The following is a 12,670-nucleotide window of genomic DNA, read 5'->3' as shown; positions in this document are numbered from 1 at the left end:
AACATAAAAGTGTCAAACGTTATCACTTATCAACAGCAACAGTAATTAAATTTGATAACATTAGGAGCATGTTAATAAAAATTGGTATGTTAAAATTTTGTGATAACCGTTGCTGATAATCTCAGGGGGCTGTTTATTTCGTACGGGAAAACGTCATCGGCCACGTCGTGGGCATTTATAAAACAATTTTCCAACATTCCTAAACCACAGATTATTTTCATACAATATTCTATTGGTTTTTTTATGGACCATACACAGACCATTGATTACATACTTAATCAAGGTATGACTATACTCTATATAAAAATAAAAATAAAGGTACCTATGAGGACTACATACAATTACAGGTTTCTGTAAAATTACTCAAATTAAGAAATATAATAGACCTTAATATGTAATGAGTTTTACATGACAGGCTACGTCCTCTTTAGATATTTTTTTAGCAACATTAAGTTACAAAAGCATGTTTTTTCGCGAAAAAAAAATAAACACATTTTATGTTAAGTCCTTAAATAAAATCAGTTTAAAGCAATCCTTTTATTTGATCCAAAGGAGAATACTAAGTATAAACTGACGAAAACGCCAAGTACAAGAAAAAAATTGTATTTTTAAAACGCTGCCAAGTTTTACCTATTCAATTATTACAAATAAAAATAAGACTTTTAATAATGGAATTAAAAATAAAAGTACTCTGTCTTAGAAAAAAAATAATTAATTTCACAAATTTTAATAGTTCAGTTTTTAAAACTTGATAAATGCTATCAAATTATCTATTAAGTGTAAACTAATTGAAATCATTTTTATGAAACCTTTATTGTTAAATACATAGGACGTTTCAAAAAGATTAATTTGATTTAAAAAATCATTTTTATTGTAAAATTTGAGTAATTACAAGTTAGATAAATTTATAAGTTAGAATTAAGTTTTTGTTACAATGTTTATAAATGTTCAATGTCACCCTAGTATTACTTACTTAAATAGTTTTAAACTGTATTCTAAATATTTTTATTATGAATTTAAAAATCCATCAACATAGTTTTAACTTTTAAGACATATTTCAGCTTAGTGTGTTATAAAAAGCTGTACGTTGTTTGAAAAAATAAGTTATTATTAATTGTGTTGTATTAACCAAAAATTCTACACAAAAGGGACCAGACATTAAAACCTGGAAAAATTAGTTATTAAATTGAGAAAAAAGTATTTTACTAAAAACTAAATCTGCGATATATTATTTGTTTAAATAAAAAAACAATGCTAAGAACATCAAATTTCAAAAGTAGAAAAGAGTTTCAGTGAGTCCCAAGAAAGGTAAATATTTGTACATTCTATCATAGGTAGCTATTTAATAAAATTCACAAAACTGATTTTAAAAAAGAATAACTATAAAATGTCATTAATTAATTTTTGAAAAATATTTTACTGGAAAATATTTTTTGTTAATGATTGATGTAATAAGGTGACACTCATTTCAGATACAATATGTACGTATCAAAGTAGGGTTGGTCTACCTAGCGATCGCTGAAAGCCTTAGTTCAATATTGATGGCCTATAGCCAAAATAAGAGATAAAAAATATTTATGAACAATATAAATGTATATAAATAAAAAACATCCATTCACAAAATTATTAAGAAGTCAAAACTGAACAAAATTAAAATGTATGAAATCCAAATATCTACAAGACATCTATTTATTAGTGTTATAAGTTATAACTTATATTTTTATAAGACTTTAAAGTAGCAGCATCTATTTTTTTTTTTTTTTTGGAAATCCGTATAATTTAAAAGTTGTACGGTGTACTCCAAATTTACAATATTATACAAATTAGGGGCCAAATGTTTAACATGCAAATCAAATAACATTTTGGTTTGTACGTTAATAACTATTTAAACTTGATCCAGAAATCATAAAAACTAAAGAGCTAATAATATATTATTTTTTTAATTTCGTGTAGCGTTTCAATCCATATTACAATTTACAATACTGGAAGTGTATACAGTATAATGTATTTGAAATCGCGTTTTTTGTCGCATCACATTAATCAAAGTTAAAGTTAAGTCTGATAAAATTAAATGGGTATATTTTCAACAATTTGAACGAAGGAAATGTGGTCTGGCGTCATTCATTTGGATTTGAAATTTAGCGGTATTCGGCCTGCTGTGTGGAAATGGTTAACTGTCCGGATACGACATAATGCGTTCGATAATCCAAAATTCTACCTCCACGTTGTCCCCTTCCCTCGACTTGTTATTCGTCTCGGTCTGGCGGTGCTGTGGTTCGCCACTCGCCAGTTGCCGGTGCCCGATACCTGGTCATCGTTTACAGTGTTGTTGGCTGCTGTGCGTGTTGAATGTTGACGGCACGCCGTTCACAACACCGACCGTCACACAGGGTAATCCAACGGGGCGGTACCTCCCACGTTTTCGGCAACTGTACAGTGTACCGCACTCCGCAGCCTATATCGACATAATATACATAGGTATACAAAGTGCTACTGAATACTGACGGGCTTCGGGGGGACCGTATCGAAACGGGGCTATCCGTTGTCGCGTAAGTCGTAATCACCAACCGGGTTGGCCGTGCATCAGCCACTATAGTAAAATAACGTAGAAATAACTAGTTTTTTTACTTTTTTTTTTTTAGATTATCTTTTTGTATTCGTCTATTCGGTAGTTACTATAGTTAGTATATTATTGTTACTCTGTCGCCGCCGACGTCGGCCTATGCTCTTTGGCCATATCGGTAATCATAAAAACAATCATTATCATCCTCGTACGTTAGTTAATTAATATCTTAATAATATAATATAATATTTTTTTCGTAATTGTATGTAGATTATACGCAAAACAATTGTTATTTTACACCCACCCGAAATGCGAGTAATATTTCGGACGTCCGTAATATAGTGCCCACACGGAAAACGAGAATAATAATTATGCCGTATGCGTACTAGTTGCTGACGGAAATAATTTTCTTTGTATGGGACACTGGTAAATTCGTAGAGATACAGTGTTGTGTGTACTGTTTGTCGCGCGACTTAACATACATGGTATTTTTGCGCCGCCTCTTTTACAATAATCTAGTATTTACAAAAAAAAAATATTAAAAATTGTTTCAATTATAACTAGTTAGTACGCCCTATATATATATGTATACAATTATAGGTTTGATAACTGAACTGTAAACACATAAAGATTCACACAATGGCTGCAGAAAGGGAAATTGCTGCTGAAGACAGTATCAAAGTCGTTTGCCGTTTTCGTCCTTTGAACGATTCTGAAGAAAAAGCTGGTTCTAAGTTTGTAGTTAAGTTCCCTACAGGACCCGATGAAAACTGCATAACTATCGGAGTGAGTATTGTTTTTTTCATAATAATTAATTATCACTCGGCTAATTTTGTTAATATGTTGTCTCTTTCAATGATGGATTCAAAGGGGGAAATAATCAGACAATTGTTCTCTCTCTATTTTAGGCCAAGAATAATATAATTTAAAAATAATTATTCTGGCCCTACCGACTTCATTCATTCAAAACCTAAAAATCAGCTAATCAATCGTCTCTTTTGTTGTCAAAGCTTTGGTCTTATATCATCAAAACATCAAATAATTATTACCTTCTAACTAATGTTTTTTAATGAGTATTAAAAAGTTTGTTGTATATTTTATGAATAATAACTTTAAAAATGTTTAATATTTTGATGATGTCAATAAAACACAACAATATATAATTATATAACAAAAAATTATATACTTTGTATGAGAGAGGAAAAAAGTAAACTTCTTTCTTACATTCTTCGCTAAATAGTTTTTATTTTAAATTTGTTTTTCTCTAGACCTTTGATAGACATGCATTTTACTATGTTTTGTAGATTAACTTCTGATATTTGCAAGCCTAAATTAGTTGTGTATGCCTACGTGTTATGTAAGCCTACATGGTGTTGTATGTATTTATATAATATATCAGAGCTTTAATTAAATTATATATATACTTATAGAGAAAGAATTGGGATTGTATTGAGCTGACAATGAATTTAGTTATAGTTATATTTATTAACAAGTTCAACGGCGGTGAGGGCGTGTAGTCATCATTAAAGTCAGATTGAATAGCCATTTGATGAAGGGTAGTCATTATCGAGTAGTTATCATATACTTTTAAATAGTTTCTAAAATAATCGGCCGTTCACTGCAAATAACTAATTTCAGTCTTTCATTGAATATGTATGAACAACTAAAAATAGCTAGTTTTGGTTTACTACCTGTTTTGTCCGTATAACATGTTTTCAGTGTTAACTCAGTGTAATCAGCCAGGCGGGAAGTGTTTAAAAAATACACTGACGTTGAATGTGTTAAACAAAACACTTTTTTTTCTAGTTACACTTGAAACCGCGCGACCTCCCTCAAAATGGAAATTGTTAAAATAAAACAATTTTGTTTGAAACCATCCAAAATAGGTATTATTATATTGCTTGAACTCAGTATGCTCATTCCTATATACATATGTACATAGTATTACATTATTATAAGTTTTAATGTGCCTTCTCTTCTAGTAATCTCATCTTAGTGTTAGGTAGGGGTAAACAATGTCTATTTTGCTGCGGGACTTTAACTTGCTATTTCTAGTACTAAGTTTGCCCCCTTAAACTACTGTGATAGAGTGTAAGTGTGTGGGCTTGGGCAGACAATAGGTAAAGGGATTGGAAAAAGGTATTTCCTGACTCTGTCAATCTAACTCAAAGAATAAGAATTAAGATGTATCGATCTAGAATCAGAATATAGATGTGAATCCCTCACAATTTATTTTAGGGGATGACTTTCCGACTAAAATTTTGAGTTTTAAATTGTCCGTCCACGTATAAAATAAAAATGTTAATAATGAACAAAGAAGAGATATTGAGGAATGCAATGGTCTGCCTGGTGTTACTTTCGCTATTCTCTAGTTGATAGCTAATCAACACAATAGGCGAAAAAAAAAACAAATTTTCCCATGGAAGCAGTGCAAATACCGCAGCGCGACTATCAGTGGGGTTTTTAAAAGTGCGAATGCATGGAGGTGAACCTTAACCTCCTAGGTTAAGGTTATTGTACATTTCTTGGTGCTCGTAATATAAATATAATATAATATTATAATTACAATTTAGTCTTAAAAAATCAAATTTAAAAGAAACATGTAAAAAAACCACAACTGTTCTGTAACAACTGTGAATAAGTGTGTAAATCAATTTCAGTGATTTTACAGGAGAGCGATTTAAAACTTTGACCAGCTGCCATAAATTCCTACTTAGCCAATAACTCGCATCTCTCTCAAGGTTTTCTTGTTGGTCCAACAAGTTAGACATTTATTCAAGGTGTGCTAGACGCTCAGACTACATCCTAGTGTACTTAGTCAATTTTGACCAAAAATCGACTTACACACTTATTCACAGTTGTTAGAAAATTGTTGCACCAAATTCTCCTGTTTGTACTTAGGGTATGTAAAAACCTAAAGATTTAGTTTTGATGAAATTATAAAAACAAAATGAGAAACATCTAGTAAAATTAATTTAAACTTATAAACACATTAAGCGCTAGTAGTAGTAGTTAGTCTTAGATACTTATAATTAATCAATTTGTTCTATAAAACTAATATTATTAAAATTATTTTTAGGGTAAAGTTTATTTATTTGATAAAGTATTTAAACCAAACGCTTCTCAAGATAAAGTTTATGGCGATGCTGCAAAATCAATTGTATCTGGTAAGACTACAATTTTTAAATATGAAACTGTTTTTAAAAATAACTATTTATCACATTAAAGTCAATTACAACATTATATTTTGATATTATTATTGTTATTGCCTATGACTGTTATTGACCCGGACTCCGGAGTAGGTTTTAAGACCTCAAAAGAGGATGGTCTCTCTCTCTCTTATAGACAGTTGCCTGCACAAAATTAGAGAGAGGACCCATAACTGAGTTTCACACTTACGACAGTGAGCGCTTTCCTACTCGTTCTTCTTTTAACATTCCGTATTAAATTTCATTAGCCCAATTATTATAGACTTTTATTGCTTGCAATTTAATATACTGCTTATATGTGGGGCAATATTAAATTTATTTTCTAATAAAAAATATTTATATTATGTAAAATTAAATTAATGAGTATTATAAAGTATAAATTTAATAAGCTCAGAAATACGCTTCTCTTTTTTGTTTTTTTATAATTGTAGTACACTAATATATTATTCATTTTCATATAGATGTTCTTTGTGGGTATAATGGGACAATATTTGCTTATGGTCAAACATCTTCTGGTAAAACACATACGATGGAAGGAGTCATTGGTGATCCATCCAAACAAGGCATAATACCACGGATCGTCAATGATATTTTTAATCATATCTATGCAATGGAAGAAAACCTAGAATTCCACATCAAAGTATCATACTTTGAAATTTATATGGACAAAATTCGTGATTTATTAGATGGTAAACATAAATTAATTTAAATTTGTATATATTAAAAGAGAAAAACATACAATTTATACATATTTTGTTTTTCTAGTATCAAAAGTAAATTTGAGTGTTCATGAAGATAAGAACCGGGTTCCTTTTGTGAAAGGTGCTACTGAACGTTTTGTTTCTAGTCCAGAAGAAGTATTTGCCGTAATTGAAGAAGGCAAAGCTAATAGGCACATTGCTGTAACAAGTAATTATAAAATATATTGTTCTTCAAATATTTTTTGTTGATGCACTTACAACTTTGTCATTTATACTTAGATATGAATGAACACAGCTCAAGAAGTCACAGTGTATTTTTAATTAATGTTAAACAAGAAAATTTAGAAAATGAAAAGAAACTATCTGGAAAGCTATATCTTGTTGATTTAGCTGGTAGTGAGAAGGTATACCTCTTTTTCATATTATAATTTTTACACGTTTTTAAAAAAAAATTTAATAAATGTTCCAAAATTAATAATTAGGTTAGTAAAACTGGTGCTGAAGGTACGGTGCTGGACGAAGCAAAGAACATCAACAAGTCATTATCGGCTTTAGGAAATGTGATATCTGCTCTGGCTGAAGATAAAAAGACTCACATACCATATCGAGATTCCAAATTGACACGTATATTACAAGAGTCTCTTGGAGGGAATGCACGTACTACAATTATTATTTGTTGTTCACCTGCATCATTTAATGAGTCTGAAACTAAATCTACTCTTGATTTTGGTCGAAGGTATATTTTAATTTTATAATATACTGTAATTATACAGTACAAAGTTCACAGAGTGTAGGTTATATAATTTTTTTCATACTAATTACTATTTTTATTTAATTTAAAGAGCAAAAACAATTAAAAATGTTATCACTGTAAATGAAGAATTAACAGCAGAAGAATGGAAAAGACGTTATGAGAAAGAAAAAGAAAAATGTATTCGTTTCAAAGCTAAATGTGAAAAGTTGCAATCGGAGCTCAACCGGTAGAATACTAAAAATATACTAAACTTTTATTTAATAATCAACAATTAGTTGTTTAAAAAAAATATTTTTTCATTTTATTTCGTAGTTGGAGATGTGGAGAAACTGTGAAAGAAGATGAACAAGTTAATTTACAAGATCCAATGGAGGCTTCAACTCCTAATGTCCAAATTGATATTAAAAAAGGTATAATAATATTTCAACTATGATAGGCTCTGACAGGAAATAGGGTTTACACAACTAAAATTGTCTATACACTATATTTTTTATAGAACTAGTTGGACCAGTGCCTGCAGTACCAGGTGGTGTTATGACTGAGTCAATGTCAACTGAAGAACGACAAAAACTTGAAGAAGAACGTGAAGCTTTGTACCAACAACTGGATGACAAAGATGAAGAAATCAATCAACAGAGTCAAGATATTGAAAAACTCAAAGAACAAATCATGGAACAAGAAGAAGTAAGTCTTAACATATGTATATATATATATATATATTTATACAAATAAATTATTTGTTAATTAAATATTTGTTTTATAGCTTCTAACATCAACGCAGCGTGACTATGAGCAGCTGCAACAAGAAATGCATCGTATTACTCATGAAAATGAAAGTGCTAAAGAAGAAGTAAAAGAAGTGTTACAAGCTCTTGAAGAGCTCGCTGTTAACTATGACCAGAAGAGTCAAGAAGTTGATGTGAAAAACAAAGAAAATGAAACTCTTGTTGAAGAGTTATCTCAAAAAGAGGTAAATAACTTGAAAGAATTTTTTACTGTTATAATATAAAAACGAATTATTGGATTTTTGGTTTAGTCTTCTCTAAATTCGACTTCATCTGAATTACAACAATTGAAAGACATGTCAGCACATCAAAAGAAACGTACTACTGATATGCTCTCAAATCTTCTTAAAGATATTTCAGAGATTGGTATGGCGATTGGCAGTGAAGCTGAACTCAATGTAAATAAATATCTTTAATCCTAGTTGACAGTTCAAAATAAATCTTAAAAATTTACGTTATGAATAAATATGTTTTATAGCAACAAGCCATTAGTGATGGAAATTGTAAATTAGAAGAAGAGTTTACTGTTGCTAGACTATATATTAGCAAAATGAAATCTGAAGTTAAAAATTTAGTTCAGCGTTGTAGCTTCTTTGAAACCAGTCAAAATGACACAAACAAAAAGGTAAATTTTGTTAACATTTTATTGTGAAATAATAACTTTTTATATATTTATTTATTTTATTAAAAAAAAATTAGGTTAATGATTATGAGAAAGAACTTGCTGAGAGTAGATTAAAAATTTCTCAAAATGAAGCTCGACTTAAGTCCATGCAAGAGTCATTAAAAGAAGCTGAAAATAAGAAACGAGCTTTAGAAGAAAATATTGATGCATTAAGAGAAGAATTTGCCAAAGTAAAAGCAGCAGGTAAGTAAAAATCTTAATAAATTTTGATAATAATTAAATTAAAATAATATACAATACAAATTTTGCAAAATTAATTAATAATAAATAAGATTTAGTTAATTATACTATTAATAATATGTGATGTATACTTCAGAACAAGTGCATATTGTTTCGTCGTCTAAAGAAAAAGCAGAAGAAAAGGAAAAAGCAACCAGTATGCGAGCTGCTCTTGAAGAACAAATGGATCAGTTGCGAGATGTTCATCATAAACAAGTATATTTTGATTTTTGTTGTGACAAAATTTCTCAATACGTGTAATCACTAACATAACATTGGTTTGGACATTTAGGTTTCTGAATTGAGAGATGAGATTAGTGAAAAACAAACTATAGTTACTGAACTTAAAGATCAAGTACAGAAATACTCATTAGCACAGCAGCAATTGCAAACCGATTATAACAAACTATTGCAAGAAGACCAAGAAAAGAGCCAACGTTTGCAAGAATTTGTTTTAGCAAACGAACGTCGTGAACAAGCTCGTAAGGATCTGAAAGGCTTGGAAGACACTGTTACCAAAGAGCTTCAAACATTACATAATTTACGAAAAATATTCGTTCAAGACCTGCAAGTATGTTCATATTTTTCTTTTATTTTAAGTTTAATATACCTAATTTAAAATATTACATTGTATTTCCACGTTTAAGTCGCGTATGAAGAAATCTGCTACTGCTGAAGAAACTGATGAAGCAAGCAGTGGCGGTACACTAGCCCAAAGACAAAAGATCAGTTTTCTGGAAAACAATTTAGACCAATTGACCAAGGTACACAAACAGCTTGTCAGGGACAATGCTGACTTACGGTGTGAACTGCCCAAGTTAGAGAAGAGATTACGTGCTACAATGGATCGTGTGAAGGTTAGTTTATATATTTATGTATATAATATTGGAAACAATCATAAAATCTTCATCTTACTTAGGCACTTGAAGCTGCATTAAAAGATGCTAAAGAAGGTGCCATGCGTGATAGAAAAAGGTACCAATATGAAGTAGATCGAATTAAGGATGCTGTCAGACAAAAAAATTTAGCTCGCCGTGGTCCTATTCCCCAAATAGGTAACTAGAGAAAAAATCTATGTGATAAAACTTTTTATTTATTAATTTTTTAATTATTTCAGCTAAACCCATAAGAGCTGGTCAACATAATATTATTGCAAGTAATCGAATAAGTGAAGACGAACTTAAAAAACGAAAAGCAGCAGTTATACCTGGTAGTATATACGCCTGAAATAACATGATAATTATTTTAAAATTTGTTTCATTTATAATTTCAGAATTAACAGAGACTAGTTGAAGTGTTTTTTTACTCTACATTATACTTACATACTCTTGCCAAAAAGCATCGTTTTACTGCGTGGTGGAAGTATTTGATACAAATTGAATTTATATTATTTACAGACATAATTTTTGCTACATTATTTTTAGTCTATTAATTATTTTGCACTTGCGATTTTTTTCATACGTTTATAAGTAAAAATCTATATGCTACTAGTCATCATTTTCCCACTGCATTTGTCTCGGTTGAAAGTGTTGATAGTGTGGCTTCTGAATACGTCTAATGGTGCTGTGGTGTCTATTTGCTATCACCTCGTCTGTACTTGCATAAAAAAAAATCATAACTATTTGATTTATTTATATATTTTAATTATGTATTTAACTGCCCGAATCTACAAACCTCCCAACCCATCCACACATTTGGCTTTATTTATGAACATTTTAGCAAAAAAAAAAAATTATGGTATTTTTGTTATACATTTTTTTTTTTTAAATTAACTTCTATTAATTTAATTTATTTAATTAAAAACTGTATGTATTATTATTTAGACAGTTGTGAAACTATGTCTTATTTATTTATTAAACATATTTTTCCTATTTTTTCAACAAAAAAAACGCTGTTAAATAATAAATAAGTTATAGTATAGTTGAAGTAAAATCTCCGATAAACCTTTTTTTAAAACCAACAGTATCCATATCCATTAGGAAATATTTACTATGTTTTGTTTTGTTTCGTGTATAATTAATATTGACTGTCGTCTCAAAGAAAGGCATAATTTGATTTTTTAAATTTGGAGATGATAAAAAAAACGAATTTATTATTTTCTATTGGATAGGTCTATTTTACTGTACTCTCTAAAATAAACCTACCCTCTCTATTCCTCGACGAAAAAAATTTTGTAGAAATCATGTCTGGGTGTATGGGAAACTTGTATAAAAAATAAGAATAAATAATTAAAATTAAAATTTTGGGTTTGCTCTCATCAAAAATGTAAAAATCAAGTTACGACTTTCTTCACTGCGGCAGTCCATACGATTTGAACAAGATTCAAGGAAATAAGGCTAATATGACTCATATTACATGATATGAAAGAGAAGAGGTAATTTTTTACAATTGGAATAACTATTAAGTATTTAAGCAATATGAACGCTGAGTTATACTTAAATAACTATATAAACTCATTGATTAAAAAATATACAGATAAGCTGTGCTACGTACCTCTGCTCCCTGAGTAAATCGATTTCGGTTTTTTTATGTGAGCACCGCTTATCAGTTATCTACATATATATTATTATAAAATCGATGATAAAATGCACAAATTATAATCCCAATGTAAATTATAGCTACCTATATAAGTTGGTTGAATTCCCCTTATACGCCCATGATTTGTAAGCGTCATGGTATGGTTATAAAATTGAAGCCGTCGCATTGGAGAATACATTTTAGCACATACAATTTTACTATACAGAAGACAAATATTTTAAGATATTATATTTTGATATAAGAGCATTTTTCTAGGAATAATATTTTATATAGTTAAGTCAAACTGATAATAACTACCAGAATATACAACTATTAATTTAAATTATTATTTTAAGTGATTATAACAAATAATGTAGGCATATTTTGGTCTGCTAACGTTTTAAACCCCATGTTTTTTGAAAACTATTAAATAACCAATAAGTTATTGGCCAGTAGCAAGGTTAAAATGGATTTTAGTTGTAAGAATTTAAGAAGAAATGTGGATACAGGATATTTAAAGTAAAATTATTACTATAAATTATATTGTAAACATTTTCAAGAATTACAATAGTTTTAAAGAATAAAAATAAATTTGGCAATGTGTGCCACAACAATGTAATACAGGTAGGTATTATGCAACATTACATTGCATATGTAATGTATACAATATAATATACCAACAAAACTTTGGAAAGCAAACTATTTGCGAGTTGGCCAAAACCATATTTTATGTCAAAAAATGTGTTTGACATTTATGTATTGGAGTGAAACTAATTTTTTTAAATATTAAAAGAATTAATTTAGTTTAAACACTTAACTTTATGGATTGAGAGAAAAATTGTATTACATTGTTGCAGTGATCTGAATTAGGCAAATAACCAAGATACAAAAAGCTCAATAATTAAGACAGCCGTCTGTTCTTACTTGTTTATAACGTAAATAAGTAAGAATGTTACAAATGAAGATTTTTTTGGCTTTGATTTATATCCAAATTAAATAATTTAGTGCATAACATTAATCATAGGCAAGTTAACTTCACCAATATGAATTTAGAATCTTAGACACATGTTAGTGGACTATTCGTGATCAATATTATTTGATATGTTATGAAATTGTAAATAACACACTATTTTATTTGTCAATTAAGTATTTTATACGGTTGCTACTATAAATACTGGTTAACTGCTAGACATACAACAAAATGAAAAAATTTTTACATAAAAGATTATAGTTTTTA

General features: G+C 29.3%; 1 protein-coding gene across 8 annotated transcripts; it reads left to right on the top strand.

Moving 5' to 3' along the window:
• Positions 1-2,328: 2,328 nt before the first annotated feature.
• On the top strand, positions 2,329-10,719 carry LOC126844472 (kinesin heavy chain). 8 transcript variants are annotated; one of them, XM_050582694.1, is made up of 21 exons: positions 2,569-2,741; positions 2,834-3,048; positions 3,164-3,349; positions 5,643-5,730; positions 6,234-6,461; positions 6,538-6,681; positions 6,753-6,877; positions 6,956-7,209; positions 7,316-7,453; positions 7,540-7,637; positions 7,724-7,911; positions 7,991-8,197; positions 8,264-8,410; positions 8,491-8,637; positions 8,712-8,880; positions 9,014-9,132; positions 9,209-9,487; positions 9,564-9,773; positions 9,836-9,971; positions 10,034-10,126; positions 10,190-10,719. In XM_050582694.1, the coding sequence occupies exons 3-21, from the start codon at positions 3,203-3,205 to the stop codon at positions 10,207-10,209; spliced, it is 2,937 nt and encodes a 978-aa protein (XP_050438651.1). In that variant the 5' UTR covers positions 2,569-2,741; positions 2,834-3,048; positions 3,164-3,202; the 3' UTR covers positions 10,210-10,719. The 8 variants fall into 8 exon arrangements, with proteins under 8 accessions (XP_050438657.1, XP_050438651.1, XP_050438649.1 ...); XM_050582692.1 differs by having other exon boundaries at positions 2,569-2,771; XM_050582696.1 differs by having other exon boundaries at positions 2,569-2,771; positions 2,834-3,081.
• Positions 10,720-12,670: the final 1,951 nt, after the last annotated feature.

The sequence above is a fragment of the Adelges cooleyi genome, unplaced genomic scaffold, assembly GCF_023614345.1.
Source record: "Adelges cooleyi isolate 19-005CV unplaced genomic scaffold, UGA_ACOO_1.1 ACOO_flye_CR_arks_rails_tigmint_CR_PRNA_651, whole genome shotgun sequence".
Taxonomy (NCBI): Eukaryota; Metazoa; Arthropoda; class Insecta; order Hemiptera; family Adelgidae; genus Adelges; species Adelges cooleyi.
Note: the sequence above shows the minus strand (reverse complement) of the source record. Positions and strands in the feature narration are given on the sequence as shown.

Coding starts and splice junctions, on each gene's coding strand:
- LOC126844472 (XM_050582700.1), top strand. CDS start 3,203: ATGGCTGCAGAAAGGGAAATTGCTGCTGAAGACAGTATCAAAGTCGTT. Junction 7,210..7,315: donor ACTCTTGATTTTGGTCGAAG/GTATATTTTAAT, acceptor TTTAATTTAAAG/AGCAAAAACAATTAAAAATG. Junction 9,133..9,208: donor GAGATGTTCATCATAAACAA/GTATATTTTGAT, acceptor TTGGACATTTAG/GTTTCTGAATTGAGAGATGA.